This window comes from Myotis yumanensis, unplaced genomic scaffold (genome assembly GCF_028538775.1).
Source record: "Myotis yumanensis isolate MYYU_CA2020_CCGP unplaced genomic scaffold, mMyoYum1.0.hap1 SCAF_12, whole genome shotgun sequence".
Lineage (NCBI taxonomy): Eukaryota > Metazoa > Chordata > Mammalia > Chiroptera > Vespertilionidae > Myotis > Myotis yumanensis.
This window is the reverse complement of record NW_027223763.1, coordinates 44,231,923-44,254,634: the sequence shown is the minus strand read 5'-3', so window position 1 is coordinate 44,254,634 and position 22,712 is coordinate 44,231,923. Positions and strand designations below refer to the sequence as shown.

General features: G+C 37.1%; 1 protein-coding gene across 2 annotated transcripts in view; it reads left to right on the top strand.

Moving 5' to 3' along the window:
- The window catches only part of LOC139021213 (zinc-regulated GTPase metalloprotein activator 1C), a 52,325-nt gene that overhangs the window by 28,055 nt on the left and 1,558 nt on the right, over positions 1-22,712 (top strand). For both annotated transcript variants that reach the window (XM_070431548.1, XM_070431547.1), the window contains 5 exons: positions 455-499; positions 14,350-14,406; positions 18,073-18,124; positions 22,467-22,535; positions 22,640-22,705. In XM_070431548.1, the coding sequence (XP_070287649.1) occupies positions 455-499; positions 14,350-14,406; positions 18,073-18,124; positions 22,467-22,535; positions 22,640-22,705 (289 nt within the window). The remainder of the gene's footprint in view (positions 1-454; positions 500-14,349; positions 14,407-18,072; positions 18,125-22,466; positions 22,536-22,639; positions 22,706-22,712) is intronic.

The window sequence follows — 22,712 nt, the reverse complement described above, 5'->3', positions numbered from 1 at the left end:
CTGGGTCAAAGCCACTCAGAGCTAGGCTTTAATTCTAGCATGTGTATAGTCATTTCCACAAACTGTGCTTGGGGAATGTTGGGTATCAATAAAATGTTTTACTTATGTACTTATTTTAAGAACATTAGAATTACTGGTTATTTATGAATCACATTTTCTAAAGTGAAGGATCTTTTTATAAATCCCAAAGTAGCCCCTCTTTCTGTGAGTTGTGCAGTAAATTTTTGCATATCATATTTTAATGTCTCAGTAGAATATACCTGACTTATTATTAGAAGGAAAATAATAATTAAACTATAAAATATGTAAGTTTTGTTTTTCTATATTTTGTTTTTTTCTAGTTCCAGAAAAATTTGTATATGCTTACTTCATATTTTAGAAATAATATGCCTTGTATGTTTTTTAAAAAACAATATTTTTTACCTTTTCTTCCTCATTTTTAAATTTATTTCAGATCAATAAATGGACTGGGAAAAATTTTGGAAACACAAAGATCAAGGTACTTGTAAAAAACGATTAGTGATATTAACAATAAATTTAGTTAATAATAAATATTAAGTAATTGATAAATATACTTGAATCTAATATAAGAAAAAAACATGCATATTTTTAAATTGATTTTTAGAGGGGGAGAGAGAAAGAGAATCATTGATCGTTTGCCTCCTGTACACTGCTGACTGGGGATTGAACCCACAATCTGGTTATGTGCCCTGACTGGGAATTGAACCCTGGACCCTTCAGTACATGGGATGGCAGCAACCAGCTGAGCCACACTGGCCAGGGCACATGAGCATTTTTAAAACTAGGATCCAGAAATGTTGATTTCAATGTTTTTTTTTTTTTTTTTTATTTTTTTTTTTTTTATTTTTTTTTTTTTTATTTTCCTCTTAAAGTATTACAAAGGGTATTACATAAGTATCCTTCCCCCCCCCCCCCCGCCCTTGACAAACCACTACCCTCCCTTACCCCCCAGTGTCTTATGTCCATTAGTTATGCTTATATGCATGCATACAAGTCCTTCGGTTGATCTCTTACTCCCCTCCCTCCTGCCCCCCAACTCTCTCTGGCCTTCCCACTGCAGTTTGACAATCAGTTTGAGGCAGCTCTGTCTCTGTATCTATTATTGTTCAAAAGTTTGTAATGGTCTTTATTATCCATGAATGAGTGAGATCATGTGGTATTTTTCCTTCATTGACTGGCTTGTTTCACTTAGCATAATGCTCTCCAGTTCCATCCATGATGTTGCAAATGGTAGGAGTTCCTTCTTTTTAACAGCAGCATAGTATTCCATCGTGTAGATGTACCACAGTTTTCTAATCCATTCATCTACTGATGGGCACTTAGGCTGTTTCCAGATCTTAGCTATGGTGAATTGTGCTGCTATGAACATCTGGGTGCATATATCCTTTCTGATTGGTGTTTCTGGTTTCTTGGGATATATTCCTAGTAGTGGGATCACAGGGTCAAATGGGAGTTCCATTTCCAATTTTTTGAGGAACCTCCATACTGCCTTCCATAGTGGCTGCACCAGTCTGCATTCCCACCAGCAGTGCACAAGTGTTCCTTTTTCTCCACATCCTCTCCAGCACTTGTCGTTTGTTGATTTGTTGATGATGGCCATTCTGACAGGTGTGAGATGGTACCTCATTGTTGTTTTGATTTGCATCTCTCGGATGATTAGTGACTTTGAGCATGTTTTCATATGTCTCTTGGCTTTCTGAATGTCCTCTTTTGAAAGGTGTCTATTTAGAACCTTTGCCCATTTTTTGATTGGATTGTTTATCTTCTTTTTGTTAAGTTGTATGAGTTCCCTATAAATTTTGGAGATTAAGCCCTTATCAGATATGACGTTGGCAAATATGTTTTCCCACGAGGTGGGTTTTCTTGTTGTTTTGTTGATGGTTTCTTTTGCTGTGCAGAAGCTTTTTATTTTGATGTAGTCCCATTTGTTCAGTTTCTCTTTAGTTTCAACTGCCCTAGGAGCTGTATCAGTGAAGAAATTGTTTTGGCATATGTCTGAGATTTTGTTGCCTTTGTATTCTTCTAGAATTTTTATGGTTTCCTGTCGTACATTTAAGTCCTTTATCCATTTTGAGTTTATTCTTGTGTATGGTGTAAGTTGGTGGTCTAGTTTCATTTTCTTGCATATGTCTGTCCAATTTTCCCAACACCATTTATTGAAGAGACTATCTTGGCTCCATTGTATGTTCATGCCTCCTTTGTCAAAAATTAATTGAGAATATTGGTTCGGGCTAATTTCTGGACTCTCTATTCTATTCCACTGATCTATATGTCTGTTCTTGTGCCAGTACCAGGCAGTTTTGAGAACAGTGGCTTTGTAATACAGCTTGATATCTGGCATTGAGATCCCACCTACTTTGTTCTTTCTCAGGATCGTTGCAGCTATTCGGGGTCTTTTTTTATTCCAGATGAATTTTTGGAGAGTTCGTTCTAGATCTTTGAAGAAGGCCATTGGTATTTTAATGGGAAGTGCGTTGAATGTATAGATTGCTTTGGGTAGTATGGACATTTTAATGATGTTGATTCTACCAATCCAAGAACATGGTATGTTCTTCCATCTGTTTATGTCTTCCTCTATCTCTTTTTTCAACGTCCTGTAGTTTTCTGAGTAGAGGTCTTTAACCTCTTTAGTTAAGTTTATTCCTAGGTATCTTAATTTTTTTGGTGCGATGGTAAATGGGATTGTTTTTCTGATCTCCCTTTCTGAAAGTTCACTGTTGGTGTATAGAAATGCCTCAGATTTCTTGGGGTTAATTTTGTATCCTGCTACATTGCCAAATTCATGTATTAAGTCTAGTAGCTTTTTGATGGAGTCTCTAGGGTTTTGTATGTATAATATCATGTCATCTGCAAATAAGGACAGTTTTACTTCCTCTTTTCCAATTTGGATGCCTTTTATTCCTTCTTCTTGCCTAATTGCAATGGCTAATACTTCCAGTACTATGTTGAACAGGAGTGGTGAGAGTGGGCATCCCTGTCTTGTTCCTGTTCTTAGGGGAAATGGTGTTAGTTTTTGTCCATTGAGTATGATGTTGGCTGTGGGCCTGTCATATATGGCTTTTATTATGTTGAGGTATGATCCTTCTATTCCCACCTTTCTGAGAGTTTTTATCAAAAATGGGTGTTGGATTTTGTCGAATGCTTTTTCTGCATCAATTGATATGACCATGTGGTTTTTTTCTTTCAATTTGTTTATGTGATGTATCACATTTATTGATTTACGGATGTTGTACCATCCTTGCATCTCTGGGATGAATCCTACTTGGTCATGGTGTATGATCCTTCTGATGTACTGCTGGATCCGATTTGCTAAGATTTTGTTGAGGATTTTGGCATCTATGTTCATGAGGGATATTGGCCTGTAATTCTCTTTCATTGTGATGTCTTTACCTGGTTTTGGTATTAGGGTGATGCTGGCTTCATAGAATGAGCTTGGAAGCGTTCCTTCCTCTTGAATTTTTTGTAGTAGTCTGAGGAGGGTAGGTTTTAGTTCTTCCTTGAATGTTTGGTAGAACTCCCCTGTGAAGCCGTCTGGCCCTGGGCTTTTGTTTGCTGGAAGCTTTCTGATGACTGCTTCAATTTCTTCCATAGTTATTGGCCTATTGAGGTTTTTAGATTCTTCCTGATTGAGTTTTGGAATGTTGTATTTTTCTAGGAATTTGTCCATTTCCTCCAGGTTGTCCAGTTTGTTGGAGTAGAGTTGCTCGTAGTATTGTTTAACAATCATTTGTATTTCTGTGGGGTCTGTTGTTATTTCGCCTCTATCATTTCTGATTTGGTTTATTTGGGACCTCTCTCTTTGCTTCTTGGTGAGCCTGGCTAGGGGTTTGTCAATCTTGTTTATCCTTTCAAAGAACCAGCTCTTGGTTTCATTGATTTTCTGTATTGTTTTTTTGGTCTCTATTTCATTGATTTCTGCTCTAATCTTTATTATCTCCTTCCTTCTGCTCACTCTGGGGTTTTCTTGTTGCTCTCTTTCTAATTCTTTGAGTTGTAGAGTTAGATGATTGACTACCATTTTTTCTTGTTTTTTGAGATAGGCCTGTAGAGCTATAAACTTCCCTCTCAGGACTGCTTTCATTGTGTCCCAGAGGTTTTGGATTGTTGTGTTTTCATTGTCATTAGTGTCCAGGATGTTTTTAATTTCTTCTTTGATGTCATCGGTAACCCAATCAATATTTAATAACATGCTATTCAGCTTCCAAGTGTTTGAGTATTTTGGGTTGTTTTTATTGTAGTTTATTTCTAACATTATGCCATCGTGGTCTGTGAAGAAGCTTTTTATGATTTCAATCTTCTTGAATTTGTGGAGACTTTGCTTGTGACCCAATATGTGGTCTATTTTTGAATATGTCCCATGAGCACCTGAGAGGAATGTATATTCCGCAGCTGTGGGGTGAAGTGTTCTGAAGATGTCAATTAAGTCCATCTGATCTAGTGAGTCATTTAGGATTGCTGTTTCTTTGCTGAGTTTTTGTCTAGCGGATTTATCCAGTGATGTCAGTGGTGTATTAAAGTCCCCTACTATGATTGTATTGTTGTCGATCTCTCCCCTGATTTCTTCCAGAAGTTTTCTTATGTATGTGGGTGCTCCTGCATTGGGTGCATATATGTTTACCAGGGTTATATCTTCTTGTTGTATTGATCCCTTTAGTATTATGAAGTGGCCTTCCTTATCTCTGGTTATGGCCTTCACTTTGAGATGTACTTTGTCAGATATAAGTATTGCTACCCCAGCTTTCTTTTCCTTTCCATTTGCGTGAAAGATATTTTTCCATCCCTTCACTTTCAGTCTGTGTGAGTCCCTTCTAATGAGGTGGGTCTCTTGTAGACAGCAGATGTATGGGTCATGTTTTTTTATCCATTCAGCCACTCGATGTCTTTTGGTTGGAGCATTTAGTCCATTTACATTTAAAGTTATTATTGAAAGGTATTTGTTTGTAGCCATTTCTTTTTGTGTGTGTGTGTGTGGCTGTTTTCTTTCTGAGCTTGATATTTCTTCTTTTTACACCAGTCCCTTTAGCATTTCTTGCATGGCTGGCTTGGTGGTGATAAACTCCCTTAGCCCTTTTTTGTCTGTGAAGCTTCTTATTTCCCCTTCAATTTTGAATGATAGCCTTGCTGGATAGAGTATTCTTGGATTCAGTCCTTTGCTTTGCATCACTTTGTAGATTTCCGTCCATTCTTTTCTGGCCTGATGTGTTTCTGTTGAGAAATCATTTGATAATCTAATGGGAGATCCCTTGTATGTTACTTTCCGTCTCTCTCTTGCAGCCTGTAAGATTCTCTCTTTATCCTGAACATTTGCCATGGTAATTATGATGTGTCTTGGTGTGGGTCTTTTCGGGTTCACCTTGTTTGGGACTCTCTGGGCTTGTGTGACTTTTTTCTTCCCCACCTCAGGGAAGTTTTCTGATATTATTTCTTCGAATAGGTTTTCTAATCCATGTTCATCTTTCTGTTGTTCTGGCACCCCTATTATTCGTATGTTGTTTCGTTTCATGTTGTCCCAAAGCTCCCTTAGGCTCTCCTCCTGTCTTTTAATTTTTTTCTCCATTTGCCGTACAGTTTGAGTGTGTTTTGCTTCCTTGTCTTCTAATTCACTAATTCGGTCCTCTGCTTCTCCCAGTCTACTGTTGATACTTTCAATGGAGTTTTTTATTGAAGCTATGTCACTCTTCATTTCTTCTTGGGACTTACTTAAGTTGTTGATTTTTTCATCTGTTTCTTCTAGCTTCTTGCATAAGTAGTTGAGTTTTTCATCTGTTTCTTCTTGCTTCTTGAACATGTGGTGCATGTACTCTAGGAACCTTATTCTGAATTCTTTTTCCGTCATGTTGCATATCTCTGTCTCACTTAGCTGCTTTTCTGGCGAGTCCTCCTTTTCTTTCCTTTGGGGGTTTCTTTGCCTACCCATGTTTGATCTCGCTGACATATGTAGATGTTGAGATGTTCAGTGGCTGCTCCCTGGGTGGCAGGGGCTCCTTGGGTTGTGGTTGCTGCTCAGACGGTTGCGGTAGCAGCTGCTTTCCAGTTGGCAGCAGCTCCTCTGGTGGGTGTTGTTCACAGCTGTGTTGGCTCTTCTGGCTGGTGGGGGGAGGCTTCACGTACAGTTGCTGTTCCACAGACAGAGGGTGTGGTGATCAGGAGGCTGTGGTGATCAGGAGGCTGCGGTGATCAGGGGGCTGCTGTTGCTTGGATCTGCTGCGTTGATTTAAAGGCACAAAATACAACAGAGCAAGGCACAACGTACCAGGCACTGAACACAAGTATATTCACAATATTAATAACTCCAAATAAAGGTGACCACCCGAATTAAGAGAATTAGGGGATAAGGGAGAAAGAAGAGAAGAAGATAAAAGAGAGAACAGAAAAGAAAAATAAGAAAAAAACAAACAAAAAAGGAGTGCAAAAATAGAATTGGGAAAAAAGAGGGGGGAAAAAAAGAGAGCGAAAAAAGAGAATGAAGTAGAAGTGGGGAAGAGACTCCCCGTATGAGGAGCAAACTCCAATAGAACTGCCACTAATCTCAACAAATTCCAGCAACAGATCCCTGGAGATGAATGCAAACTACAAACCACCAATAATATCCAGAGGGGTAAGGGAAAACAGAAGCACAAAAATAACTGGGGTGGGGTGGGGGAGGGAAGGGAAAAACCAGCAGAAAAAAAAAAGAAAAAGAAAAAGAAAAAGAAAAACAACCTCACAACCAGTCCTAAAAAAGAAGAAAAAACACAAAACAAAACAAACAAACAAATTAAAAAAAAAAAAAAAAAAAAAAAAAAAAAAAAAAAGCCCAATATATTCGACAATCAAGAAAACAATAGAAAGATAAGAGAGAAAAAAAATGGTTGGAAAGTGAAGAAGGATAAAGAATAGGTGTATAAGGATTTAGAGCAGTAGATTGGAAGTAGGATATATAAGTAGGGTGGAATTAGACAGGGGGTAAAAAGAGGGAATTGGGAAAGTCTGGACCAAAGTCTTACCCTTAAATAGGGTAAGAGAAACAGGACACCAAAAGGGGAAAAGTAAGGAAGAGGGTTTTAGCAAAGAGGTGGAATTGAGATAGGGAAAATTAATGCTAAAGGAACGATGAAAATAGAATGGAGAACACTAATCCCAAAAGAAAATAAAGAGAAAATAAAATGGCACTTCAAAAAATGGCAAAATGGTAGGAGCAACAATACTGGTCAAAAACAAAAATGTGGTAATTGAAAGGGTAAAATCAGGTGATGGAAAAAGAAGAAAAAGAGAAAAAAAAAATTGGTTTCTTAGTAAAAAGGTGAAAAAATTAAAAAGAAAAAGAAAAAGAAAAAATTTGCAGTAGTGATGGTCCTTCGGCTCTTCCACTCTTCAGCCTGGTTCGCCTTAGTCCTGCCAGGTATTTAGGAGAGTGTTGAATCTGCCTGCATTACACTGTTCCTCCGTGTTGCAAATCACAGTCCCGATTTTAAAGCAGGCCGTATTTGTGATCCAGTCTGCCTTAATTTGTATTCCCCTAAGAGTCAGTTTGTGGCTCAACCTCTGGGTGGCAGTGTTTTTGGGTTGGCCTCTGAGGCTATACAGCTTCTCTATCCTTTTTTAATCCTTACCCTGCTCTGTGTTGTTGGTGGGACTGAAAATCCCTCTATAGGCCAGACCCTGGTAACTCCCAGGGACTAATCAGCTTGTTTTAGTCCTTTATCTCATACAGGGTGGAATCTGGGTGTGGCTGTGCTCCTTGCCTGGGGGGCTGGAGGGAGGAATTCCACCCTCTGGAGGAATGGCTGCCCCAGTCCTGGGCCCAGGGGGGTCTCAGCACTCAATTCGCTGCCACCTCCTCCGGCTCCCCCTCTTTCCTCAGCCTCTCCCCAGATTCCCCTCGTCTGCACCTTCACCCTCTCTTCAGCACAGGTGAGTGTCTGTATCCGAACTGTCCTATGAGCAGGGTTCAGTGAAAACAAAGAAACAGACAAACGCCGGCCGGCCGCGGAAACGCTCCTCTTACCGGTCTGGGAAACGCTCCTCTTACCAGCACTGCATGGTCTGGGAAACGCTCCTCTCTTATGGACACTGCATGGTCTGATCAGTTCCTCAGGATGCCCCCTTTAGTCTCAGTTCTCCGCAATCACAAAATCCAAATCTCAAATCTCCTGGCGCCAGCAAACCCGCGGAACTCCTTACCCTGGTCAGGGTCTGTGTCTGTCCCAAGAGACGCGGCTGTCTGCCATGCGGTCTCCCTCCGACCCTCTGGGCTCAGGTCTGGCAAACTTTCCTGCCCAGATCCCTGGTTTTTAACCTTTCCAGGGGAGGTCTGCCCTTCCAGGCTGCAAGCCGTCTCACCAGCTGAGTAAATTTGCCAATTCGGGGTGGGTGTTATTAGTTTCAGCTGCTTACTCCGTTTGCTCCGGGACAAGACCTGGGACGCGTCTGCCTATATCGCCGCCATCTTTCCATCTCTCGATTTCAATGTTTTTTATAAATTAGTTTGGCATATCTATTTATTTGCTTCTCCTTCTTGTAATTAAAACTGTAGAGCCATGATAACACTGTGCAACTGTGCTTTTGCTAATGAAGAGGAAAATGTAGGATATTCAGCTATTTATAAAAGTAACTAGTGTAGAAATCTGAAAAAAAATATATATTATTAAGAATCTTATTTTATTTTGAGATATCTAAATGGCTTTTTTATTGTTAATCCTCACCTGAGGATATTTTTCCATTGACTTTTAGAGAGGGTGGAAGGGATGGAGGGATAGAGAGGTAGAGAGAGAAAGAAAGGGAGAGAGGGAGATATCCATTTGAGAGAGACACATCGATTGGTTGCCTCCGACATGCGCCCCTGCCTGGGGTGGGGATCAAATCTGCAACCCATATACCTGCCCTTGACTGGGAATCGAACCCGAGACCCTTTGGTGGGCAGAACAATGCTCTAACCACAGAACAACACCAACCAGGGCACTGTAATATTTTGAAACCTTCCTAGTGTTTCATGGTTGCAGAAATCATCTGTCATGTAAAAATACATGGAACCTTAAAGTTCCTGATATATTCCTTTTTTTAAAAAAACTTTAATTTCCATTTCCTGTAGGTTCTTCTCTCTTTCCATTGTGTTTATACAGATGTTCATTACTTTATAAAATTATGTGTTCTTAATATATTCCTAAAATGGATTTCTATAGATTGAACTCTTATTTTCCATTGCATGCTTACAGGGGTATTTCGGTAAGCTCATTTTTTTCAGCAAGAATGGCCCAGCAGCTGATAGACCCAGAAACATGCAGCCACAGCTCTGAGACTCACAGCTTGCAGTCTGTGCCACCTAGTTTTTAATTCAAAGATCTGTCCTTGGAAGTGCAGCAGACGCCTAAGTTGAGTGGCTCATCTGCTAGGGCAGAGATTAGAGGTGCTGACAGACTACCATAAATGTTAGGCAGTAACAGCAGCAGCTGCTTATATGCGTGTCAGCAGCTGGTGAATTAATTTTGTATGCATTCTCAGGAGCCACTGGTCTGCTGGCAGAGGTGGCAGAAGAATGCCCTGAGTGTAAGTTTTCTACAAGCATACACCAAATATGCTCCCTGCATTTCAAATTCCAGTGTAAAAAATGTCTGATAGCCTACCTAACTCATATTGTGAGCATTCTTCAGTATGTCTTCTTCCTATTGCATTTTACTGTTTCTTTTCTCCTTAATGTTTCTTTCTTTATAAAATGACAGACAACTATATAATGCTTAAGTAAGGTTTTAAAAATCATGTCCATATAAATAGCTATAGTTCTGTTGTAATAGCATTTATTTGGTTCATATTTACAAACATCTTAAATCAGTTTTTTAAAGGCCTGTGGATTTATCTTGCTTAATTTTTTTAATGTTGGTTTTTATTTAGGATCTTTATTTTCCTGTATAAAGGTTTCATCTTGAATAGTTTATCATATAATGATTTTGGTGTTTATATACTTTTCTATCATTGTTCTGCTATATTATAGAATAGCAAACATGCACTGATTAAATTTTGTTACTTCAAATGGATGAATGAACAGGGAATAAATTCTCCTTTTTTTCTGTTTCTTCAGTGTCAGGTGTTTGCCAGTGTATCTGAGAATCTAGGGACTTTCTGAAGTAGCACTTCTTGTGTTGAGCATGATGTTGGGTTGGGATCCTTTTCAGTGAAGATCAGAACTCCATGGAAGAATTCTTACTAGTAGGTCAGGAATCTTATATCAAACTAGAGGCCCAGTGCACGAGATCCGTGCACTCAGTGAGGAGGAGGTGTCCCTCAGCCCGGCCTGCGCCCTCTCACAGTCCAGGAGCCCTTGGGGTATGTCCAACTGACGGCTTAGGCCCGCTTTCTGGTAGGCCTAAGCCGGCAGGCAGTCAGACATCCTAAGCGCTGCTGCGGAGGCAGAAGAGGCTCCCACCACCGCCACTGCGCTCACCAGCTGTGAGCCCAGCTTTTGGTTGAGTAGTGCTCCCCCTGTGGGAGCGCACTGACCACCAAGAGGCAGCTCCTGCATTGAGTGTCTGCCCCCTGGTGTCCAGTGTGTGTCATAGCAACCAGTCCTTCCGCCATTGAGTTGATTTGCATATTAGCCTTTTATTATATAGGATATTTCCCAAAATTCCTTGAGGCATTGTAACTTGAGTTTCCCAGTTTAGAAACTAGAGATTTGGTTTTTAACAAAACAGTTGAAATCACTCTGATGGAAGTTTTGTGTTACGGTGTGTGTATTTTTTTTTAATCCCTTAAGCATTTTGTGATAGACAAATGCTGACAGTAGTAAAACTGACCATAGTAAAGCTGCTATAAGCATGTGTAAGAAAAGCTTACCTAGAGAGTGTATAAGTTAAAGAATGACAATGATGTGTAGCATTGTTTTATTGGTATGTCTTAAGTTGATTTTGAGGCAAATGGGATTCTAATGGACCACACCCGAACTTTAGAAGCTGGAGGGAAAGATTAGGAGTTCCATTCTTATCTTTTTTTGGACTTTTTTTAAATCTTGGAGATGTAAATGGACTGCACAGAGGAAAACCTAAATCCAATTTCTTAATAATAAGTTATTCTATTCAACAAACTATATATTGAGCATGCTACCAGTTGCTAGGCATTTTGTGGTATGTTAACGGTTTAAGCAATGGGTAAGGCAAAAACTTGGTCTTCAGAGTGATCAGTCATTTGAGGAAGACAAAAGCAAACAAAAACCAATATATCATATTATTAATGTAACAGGAATATTAGATACACAGGTTCCTGTAAGAACAGGAAGATAAAGAACAATTACTCAACTGTTCTTGATGAAGAGTCAAAAAATTTTAACTGAGAAGGTGATCATTGACCTGAGTCTTAAAAAATGAATAGGAGTTTTCCAGATGGACAAGAGTAGCAATGGCATTCTAGGTCTAAGGGAGTTTTTATATTTGAGACACCAATGAATATTTCAAAATGACTAGAACGTATGGTATTATGTTGCAGAGAGAAAAAGAGATAAGACTGAGGAGATAGAGAACTTACCACAAAGGTGGTGATACCACCTTTACCATGATACATAGTTTTGATTTTCTCCTGTAGGCAGCAAGGATCTAGTGAAGGAGTAAAAGCAGTATGACTCTTGGGAAATGGATTGAATATTGCACAGTTCTTCCAAGTCAGGAAATACAGGAAGGAAGGAGCAATTTTGGGGTAGGGTGATGTTAGCAGTGGGTTTAGTAAGGTGATTTAGTTCTTTAGGCTTTTGAGGTGCCACTGAGGAAAGCATTTGGAAATTTAATTCTAGAGTTCGGGGTATAGCTATTGGATGGTATTAATAATTCACAGATCTGGAATTGGCTGGTGGCCCCTGTTCATGAGACTCACTGAACTTTGAAAAGATGACTATAGGCAATATCCCTGGAGTAGCCTCTGAACTTCCCTTTCCACCTTGGACAGCCAGAGCTCTATTCCTTGTCATTCTCCTTTCCCTGGTCTTAGGCTACTTAAAGTACTCTAGACATAGGGAAAAATGAAAGTTCTTCATTGATTAGGTACTCCTGGCATAGATAGTTCAAGAAATTAGGAGAAAAGATGAGCTTTCAAAGTTCTTTACTTCCCCCTTTGTGTTTGCTTTATTCTCTCATTTAGTTTTTACATGATGGTACTAGTCTTTATTTTTTTTTTTAATATTAATATCTTGAAAAATATCTGATGTTTTTATCTTCAAAGGAGGAAATTAAATGCATTTGATGCCAGGGCAGTTAGCTTTCTAGTGAGTGAAATCATTTATTTTTCATGGCGATAATAGATTTGAAGAAAGTCTATGGTAACTTTTATCTGGAAGCTTAGACTTTTTCCTCTTTTACTCTCCATTGAGAATCTGGTGAGAATACAGTGAGAGACTTTGATATTTTATCATTCTCTGTAGAATTTAACCTGTACAGATCTAGTGTTGATCCTATCTATTTTAGAAATGTCAAAAGAATCTGAGTACAAAGCAGAATTATCTCTAAATCTATGACATGTATTCTCAAGGACACAGTCTTAGTGAAACGAGTTTATTTAGAAGCTTGTGTTACAAAACTGACTTTTGGTATTCACACAATTGGCTTGAATTTTGATATTCACACAAATGGCATGTGTAAACTTTTTAAAACTTTAAAGTTATTTCCTAAGGTAAAGATAATAAACTTGGGGGAAACTTCATTCATCGCCTGTCAGTATAAATATTTGCTCAGTTGTGATAGTGAAAAAGGGAATATGTTTAATGTTGAGGCTTTGATCTCTTACATAAATTGATATTAAAAAATTTCTTTGCCCGGCCAGTGTGGGTCAGTGGTTGAGTGTCAACCTATGAACCAGGAGGTCACAGTTTGATTCCTGGTCAGGGCACATGCCCAGGTTGCAGGCTTGATCCCTTGTGGGGGGCATGCAGAAGGTTGCTGATCAATGATTCTCTGTCATCATTGATGTTTCTATCTCTCCCTCTCCCTTCCTCTCTAAAATCAATATTTAAAAAATTCCTTCGTGGAACATTTATTTTTTTGCTGGATCGTTTTCCTAATTCTGCTCATCTAGAATATCTGGAATTTGAAATATTGTTTGTCTATTAACAGAGAACTTTGGTGTATTCTTCTTTTAATAAGATGGGAATTTGTCTGCCTTGTGCCAGGATAAGCATCATAATCTAACAGAGAGTATTGTTGGCACAAGTATGAATATATGGCAGACTGTTAAGAATGAGCAAAGCAAACACAGCTGGTCAGTCAGTCCTACTAGTAAGTTAAAAGAGAAGGTTTAGTTTACATGTTTACGCATTTTTAAAAATCTTGACGTGGTTTGGTTTTCCTTGTGAAAAATGTAATAGATGTTTGGCAAGTTCCTGGAATCTAATTTTGAAATTTAATTATATGGTTGTCATTTTCTTTACATTGTAGCTTTGATTATAGAGAAATCACCATCTTTAACTGTTTAATAGACTCATGTAAAAATTAGAACTCAATCACTAGTCTTCATAAATTTATGAGTTCAAAACACAGCTAATGCTAATTTTGAAATGATCGTCTCTTCTGATTTGAATACTTGCTTTCATAATAAGGCTTACTTAATTACTACTAAATAATTCTAACATAATGTTTATGCAGATAGAACACTAACTAGGAAGTTTCAGTTTATATGCAACACCATTCTGAAGGAAATGAAATCAAACCACATTATTTGCATATAGATACGGGTCCTAATGAATATTTCTAATACAGTGGTTGTTTGACTCCTCACATTCTTACAATATTACCTATTATATATCATGGAAGGAGGGAGGTGGAGTAAAAGAAATATAAAAATTCTATTTGTTCCACTACTCTCATTTCATATTTTAAGTAATAAACTGCTGCTTTGAAAAGTTTCAGTTCTTTAACTGAAATTTATATATATGAATGGATTTTTAGGATTAAAAAGGTTACTGAAAATAAAAAAATAAAAAACTAACTAATGCCTGGGGCTGGTGGTGGGATGGGCTAGAATGGGTTAATGGGGGGCGGGGGGCTTATGCAATACTTTAAATAAAAATCTAAAAAATATTAAATAAATAAACAACAAACTAAAGAAACTATAGCTCATTGAAGCAATAACAAAGTAACCTGGGTCTTAGACCATTCAACCAATTTTTAAAATTTTATGTATTAAATCTATAAAAAGGTTATTTTTACAAGCTTTTTGTTTCTTGCCTGTCATTTTTGTTTTCCCAAAATACTGTGATATACTGATAAATCTTTATGTCTACATTTTTGACAAAACAGTCTTTGAGATTTTTTTTCTGGATTAATTGAATATATTTTCTAGAATTTTACACTGTTACATTGGTTTTCTTTCTTTTAGAGTTGACCTCTCTAATGTGTTAGATCTTCATGCCTTTGACAGTCTCTCTGGAATAAGGTATGTTTCCTGTATTTTGGTCATTTTTATTATAATTTACCTGTTATTCCACAGTTACAGGTGTTACAGGAATGATTTACAGAGTTGCACACTTGATTTAAGCTTCCTGTCATTCTTTGACATAAAAGACCGCTCCGAATGATTATGTTCTTGAAAGCTTTGTTAATTGGATATTTGGAAATCACAGTACATTTTCCTATAGAAGTTATAGTGTAAATGGTAGTTAACTTTAAGACTAATCATTAATATTTTTATACCAAATATATATAACATTTTCTATGACAAAATGCATGAAATACATAGAAAATTTTAACTTAGGATATTACCACAGATACTTTCTTTCCCCTCAGTGATGGATCAGTTTCCTGTGTCTTTCCCCAAAGGGAATCTTTTTTATAAGAAAGAGCATAATGTAAATTTCTTTTCTGTACATTAGTATCTTTTTTTTTAAAGGCATCTTAACCATTTTTAAGTGTACAGTTCAACAAGTATATTCACATTGTTGTGGATTGACTCTACAGAACTGCTTTATCTTGCAAAACTAAAACTACACCTATTCAGTGACAACTCTCCATTTTTCCCTCCCCACTACCCTTGGCAGCCATCATTCTATTATCTGTTTCTATGAATTTGACTACTTTGATATTCATATAAGTAGAATCAAGCAGTATTTGTCTTATCGTGACTGGTTTATTTCACTTTTTCATTTAGTCCTCAAGGTTCATCCATATTTAACAAAGAAGGATTTCCTTCTCTTTTAAAAAAATTCCCACTCAAGGATATTATTTCCCTTGATTTTTTTTAGAATGGAGGGGACGGAGGAGGAAGAGAGAGAGATCGAGATCGAGATAGAGATAGAGAGAGAGAATGTAATAGAGATAGAGATAGAGAGAGAAACACGTCAATTGGTTGCCTTTCGCACACGGCTGGGGATCAAGCCTGCAACTGAAGTACATGCACTTGACCAGGAATTGAACCCCCCTCCCCCCATCCTTTGGTCCATGGGCTGACATTAACCACAGAGCAAACTGGCCAGGGCAGGATTCCCTTCTTTTAAAAGGCTAAATAGTATTTCCCTGTATGTGTATAATGTTGCTATGAATATGGGTGTGCTAATATCTCATCAAGATACTGCTTTCATTTCTTTTGGATATGTACCCAAAAGTGAGATTGCTGTATCCTATGGTATTTCTATTTTTAAGCCTTTGAGGAACCACCACACTGTTTCCATAGCAGCTGCACCATCTTACATTCCCACCAACCGTGCACAAGGGTTTTAGTTTCTCTACATCTTGTCAGTACTTTCTGTTGTTTTTGGTAGCAGCTGTCCTAATGGGTATGAGGTGATAGCTCATTGTGGCTTTGATTTGCATTTATCTAATGTTAGAGATGTTGAGCACCTTTTCATATGTTTGTTGGCCATTTTTATATCATCTTTGGAGAAATGTCTGTTTAAGTACTTACCCCATTTTAAATCCGGTTATTTGATTTTGTTGTGGCTGAGTTGCAGGAGTTTTTGTATTTTTAGGTGTTAACTCCTATTGTTATATCGCAAATCAGCAAGCTGGACAAGATGCCTAATGAGCCAATTAGTTAGGAGTCATCTTTATTGCGCGCAGGTTCAGAGCAGATTACCTCTGTCAAATTCTGAACACCACATACAGGAAGTTTCCGGTATTTATACTTTTCAAGCCTCTTTGTTTGCAGATATTACAAAGGGCTCTGTGTATGTTATTGTTACAGACATTTGTACTTGAATACACAATGAGTTTGGCATAAGAATATGGGAATTGTTATCAATATTAGTCTACAGTGGTCGGCAAACTCATTAGTCAACAGAGCCAAATATCAACAGTACAACGATTGAAATTTATTTTGAGAGCCAAGTTTGTTAAACTTAAACTATATAGGTAGGTACATTGTTATTAACTTAATTAGGGTACTCCTAAGGCTTAGGAAGAGCCACACTCAAGGGGCCAAAGAGCCGCATGTGGCTAACGAGCTGCAGGCCTAATACATTGAATGGCTAGCTTGCAAGGTCAGACAGTTAAGTTTATCTTTTTCTATTATTTGAACTAAAAATAAAGTCATTTTACAGAATAACAGACTATCTTAAAGTGACAGAGTTTATAATGACAGAGTTTACAGAACAAGGGATTATCTAACAATAGCAGAGGATTTTAAACAGCAGTTTTCTATACAAGATGGAAGTTACTATGCTTCACTATCAGACATGATTTGCAGATGTTTTCTTCCATTTCCTCTGAAGTAGATGAACCCTTCTGTGAGCGGTTTCCTCCCTCCCTATACCTGAGGAAAGGAGCATGCTTATCTCTGAGGACAAATGGACACACGGAGGAATCTGAAGGAGCAGGCCTTACTGAGTTTCCCCCAACTTACATTTGGCTGACACACTGTCCTGTCCTATTTTTCCATGACTTTGCACTCTTTACCACACCTAACATAAACCCATCCAGGCTTAACCATTTATTTGGGTCTTCATTTTCTTATGAAGGCTCCTCTGTCTTGTAAAACTTAAGTAATTGTGTGCTTTCCTCCTGCTACTCTGTCTTTATCAGTCTAATTTTCAGACCCAGCCAGGGACCTTAAGAGGGTAGAAGAAAACTTTTTCCTTCCCTACGGAAGTTTTAGGCAGTCATTGTCTAAAAACATTAAATATTGAAATAGCAGATGACTTACTTAAGAACAGTTATAATGCATTAGTGACACTTAAAAAAGTAGCTGTTTAATGTGATGTCCCCGCTATAGGTAAGGCCTTTGCATATTTCTCAGTTGTGCTTGGTTGTTGAACAGGAGAATCCATTCCTGAGCAACTAGCTGGGAAGGTTTAATTTGACACTTTCCCTACTAAGACTTCCCCCTCACCCCCAGAGAGACTCATTCCCTCCAACAGTTCCTACAAGCCTTTTCTCTTTCCTAAACTTGCTATTACTAATTTACCCCTCGCTGTTCTTCAAGGCAAAACATCTGCAAGGTTTTAAGTCCTTCCCGCCTCCCAGCCTACCCCCATCAGTGTCTAACAATTGTCATGGTTATAATTTGTTATGCTTTTCTTGCTCTTTTCATATCAGAATAATGCATTGTTAAGATTCTGGCTTTTTGTTTTTACCACTAACTGAATATACAGAAGGTTTATATTTATGGATACTGTTTATTTTTTACTAAGTAGTCATGTACAAAGGAAAACGTTTATAAAAGAAAATTTATTCTTCTAACTTTCTTTAGGTACCAGAAATTTCATATTAGGAAGCATGGGGAGACTTGATGAAGTTTTGAGCAGTAGTAAAAATGCTTATTTATAGTTTTCTAGGCTTATTTAGATTTTTGTATCTGGGTTTCAGGCTAGTTAGAACTTTTGGAATTAAAAAGAAATCTACTGACATATTTAACCACACAAAATAGTGTTGCTAAAGATTAGTTTTTCTTTATATTGTGTTTATGTATGTGAATGTTTGTACATTTTTAAGAAAAGTTTTAAAATAATCTGCCAGCTTTTCTCTATTAGAATATGTGAGCAACATGTAAACTATATAATAGATTAAACTGTGAATATGTCTTCCTTATGTAGCTTTGTATCGTTAAGAAATGTACAAGGTTAAATAAAAAAATATATTGATCTCTGAATTTATAATTAGTTGTTCTTAGTTTGCAGAAAAAACTTCAACATTTGCCAACAATACAACCTCACCTTGATCAGGTAAAAAAAAAATCTTGAAAATATTTTTACAGTATCTCTTTAACTAAATAGGTTCTGTTTAGGACTATTTTATTAGAACTCTTTCTAAAAATGTATTTTTTAATTGTGTTGATAGTTTTCAGAATGTAAATGCTTTTGAGGTCATCTAATCTCTCTTCTTAAAACATAATAGGAATTCATTAAACTGGAGTGGCTTAGAATGTTTAGAAAATCATGCTTTCTAACTTCTCCATTCTATAGGTCACTCAGCATATTCTATCAGTTCTTCTGAGGGAGTCACTTAAAAGCAACATAGTGGTTCTATATGCAGCCTATTTTTAACTATATTGAACTGATTAGGGAAGTTTGGTATAAGCATGTATGGCTTATTTAAATAAAAATTGGCTTTGAGTTTCAATTGAGCACTATAAATTTAAACTTGTTAAGATGTTTTTCATTCTCTAAAACTCTAATTCCTGAGGTAAATATTGAAAGTGCTAGGAACAAACAAAATAAATATTCTCTGTGCTCATCTTTCTTTTAAGCAAGTCGTAGATAGTAGAGCTTTAGGGTAACTTCTTTGTTTCATGTAAGCACAGTGAAAGGAAGTGGGGTGTGGGTGAGCATTGCACCTAGTCTTCCTTCTCTGTCTTGAAGCTCTTACTCATTTTTTGAGTCCTTACTAATTGTAATAGGGCCAAAGTAACAGTAGCCACTTGTTCTTTTATCTCCGTTTTGGCTCATATTTATGGGAAGCTATACTACCATGTTTGTAACACTTTTCTCAGAAACTTAATAGAATATTTATCTTATCTTTAAAATGAGTGAATTGGAAAAATATAAAAGCCAGGTCGAATTTTTTGGAAAACTGTTTATAATTTCAATATTAGTTACAAAATGGACTTGAATCACATTTTTAATGACTTTCTGGGTAAAGGACATCATAGTAGGAGTCATAAGGTTTAAAAGATGTAGTATTCACTTTCAAGAACCTTTAAAATGGCCAGCGTCTGCACCCATAGTGTCTTGAGTATATCATGGCATTTCTCATGCTTTGTAGTTCGGGTTGACATGCTTTTCCCTTGCAGTAGTCTCTAAATTCCTTAAATGTAAATTTCTCATTGTTAGAAATTTATGATGGGTGCTTAGTGAATATTAAAAGAATGCAAAGCTGTGATTCTCAAATGGGGGTGTACATCAGAATCAATTGGAGCTTTTAAAAAGAACTTGGATGCTCAGTTGTTGCCACCTCTCATATCTCCAGGAATGGGCCTTGAGAATGTACATATTAATGTTTATGTATATTTTTAACATTTTCTCTTGAAAAATGTCAAAGATATATAAAAGTAGAAAGAGTAGTAAATGAACCCTTCATATATATGACCCAGTTGAAATGGCCATCAACATTTTGCTGGTTTAATTTCATCTATCTTCCCAGCATTTCTTTTGCTGCAATATTATTTAAACTTTTTTCTTTAAATAGAAAAGTTCAAGCATACATAAAACTAAACAAGTATAATGAACCTACATGTATCCATCACCCTTGCTGGAGTGTATTAAAGCAAATGCCAGACGTGTGTCATTTCATCAGTAACTAGGATGTGCCTATTCTTTGTGTAAAGCTCTCCAGGAGACTTCTGCTTTAGATGTCTAAACATAGAACAGAATATAATATTGCAGACAAAGGACTATGGAATCAAGAACTCCAACTGTCTCATTTGGTTTAGTAGACTGTAAAAGACTATGTTTCATCTGTAAAGTATACAAATTTTTAGTATACAAGTATCTTCACATGTACTTTTACCTATATATCTGCCCATATGTGTACATGAACACACATCCCTACAATTCCCATTCAGATCAAGATATAGAAAATGTTCAGTCAAGCAACTCTCCTCCCAAAAAGCTAACCGCTTTAATGACTTTACACCAAAAAGTAACCCCAAAATGGTAGATTTATTTTTTACCAGAAGAGTAAGGGAAAGTGTTTAAAAGTGGGAAAGTGAGAATGTTCTAGAAGAGCAGAACTCCAGTGCAGAAGTCTTCATGATTGCTTGGTATTGGGATCCTAGTATTGGCTTTGATTTGCTAGGCAAAGAAAACTCATGGCCTGGCCTACGTGGCTCGGTGGTTGAGCGTCTACCTATGAACCCAGGAGGTCACTGTTCAGTTCCCAGTCAGGGCACATGCCAGGGTTGCGGGCTTGATCACCCGTAGGGGTTGTGCAGGAGGCAGCCGATCAATGATTCTCTCATCATTGATCTCTCTCTCTCTCTCTCTCCCTCTCTCTCTCTCTCTTTCTCTCTCTCTCTCTCTCTCTCTCTCCCTTCCTCTCTGAAATAAGTAAAAATATATTTTTTAAAAAAGAGAGAGAGAGAACTCATGCTGTGTTGTCAGACAGTATTGGGTCAGCCGGATTGGCGTGTGGAGTCAGGAACCAAGCAGGAAGATACCGCAGAAGCTCACATGCCCTTGATGAGGGCCTTCTTACATTGAGAATAGAAATGGGATAAATCGAGCACTATTTCACAGGTAGACTTGTCTGGATAACTTGACTAACTAGTGATGAAGCAATAAGAAGAGAGAAGCGATGGAAACAAGCCTAGATTACCTAGAGGATCCTAGAAATACAAAACTCGGGAAGGCAAACTGAATATTCACCTCTTGGTGCCAGGATATCACAGTAGAGATACACAGGCAAAGAGGAGCAGAGGACTGGAGTGTGGAGATGCCGATTTTGGGTTTAAGCAAGTTAGTGGGCTTAGTTTTCTAGGTGAATAAGACATAGAACTGGTTGCATATTAGGTATTGTTTGCAAAAGAATGGAAAACCGAGGGAAATAACCTGGTAGGTTAAAGAAAAAAACTGAGCAAACTCCTAGAATTTAGGTTATTCCTGGATTTTATTTTAAGTTCAGTACCTTATTTTGCTTTAGTTTTCCGAATTATTGATTCAGTTTTCTGATTCTTTCTGTGTTTGGGAAAGAAGAGTTATTTTTAGATTGAAAACAATAATAAACTAGGGGAAAAGTCTGAAATGGGTAATACCTAGGACATATTGTGTGATATTAAAGTTTTATCCTTGAATGATGTTTAATACAATTCTCTATATTTCATGGATTTCTCATTTACTCCCTATAAGGAGAACTTGGGGTTGGAGGGTGGAAAGTAGATGAGAAAACCCAAGGGACAATCTATGCATACTTAGTCAGTAGAGCCAATTATGAATTATGAGTTGTGACCCTCATTTTTGCCCTGGGAATTTATGGGTTTCATCTTTAGGGTCTAATGTGAATAGAGTTTATTGACATAGAAAAACATCTTGTTTTAAAATGTTTATTTCCCTCCTTGAGTCCCATGATGCATTGTCTTAATTTTTAAAAGCTTTTTCCTCTCATGCTGGAGTTAATTGTACCTCTTAGACAATTGTCATATCTCTAACCTGCGAAAAGCAAAAATCATTTCCTGATATAAAATTTTTAGGCTAAGAATAAAGCAATAGAATAGAGCAATATTGAGTGCTACATTAAGACATTCCCAGTATTAAATGCCAAGTTATCTAACTTGAATAAAATACATTGTTAGCATTTTTGAAGATTAAATTACTACTGTCTTTTAAAATTGGCAAATTATGTTTCACTTGGCACCCTTTTGCTGTGTATTTTAATAAGATTTTCTGTACATTTTGATATAGATTTTTAGTGATTGCTTTGAGGAGGAAAGAAGGCTGTCATTTTGTTTAAATATATACTATTATTATCATAACTTACAAAAACAGTTTAAAAGCAGTGTTTAAGATTTAAAAATAAACACTTTTAAAAAAAATTGTGGTAAAAGACACATAACATGAGATCCACCCCCTTAAGAAATGTTTAAGTGTATAGTGCAGTATCGTTAAGTATATGCACATTGTTCTGGGTAGTTTGTTTTTTACTAAGCCTCATTTCCCCCAGCTTATAAAATGGAAATAACTCTCTTTATTCCACAGGATTATTGTCACATGTAAATGAAAGATAAAATGAAGTGACCCAGGCAAAAATACCTGGCTCAGTACTTATGTTGATAAACAATATATGTGCATTATCTTTCCTCTTAGCACTGAGAATCCTGGAAAGGATGAATTAAATGATGAGTACCCTTTTATGGCAGTTTCTCTGTGTAAATGCTAAACCATTGATCAACTGTTCAAAATTTAGAAAATGGAGTTGCTGATACCAAAAATCAAGTAATAGTGGGAAAATTACACATAATATAACTTTCTATGAATATGTTCCTTACTTTTCATTCTTAAAACTTAGGATTTTTTTAAAAACCACTTTTTATTTTAAAAAAAATCATTATTGATTCTCTTTCTTGATTTACAGAGTATTATTACAGTCACATTTGAAGTACCAGGAAATGCAAAGGAAGAAAGTCTAAATGAATTTATTCAGGTGAATGCAATAGTTAACTGATTAATGTTTTATCAACTGTATTGTTACATAGTTGTTGCTATTAGCAATCGTTGGTCTTACTGACATAATGTTACTTGATACAGAATCTTCTGTGGGAAAAGAATGTGAGGAACAAGGAAGATGACTGCATGGAGGTCATACGACTAAAGGTGCAGT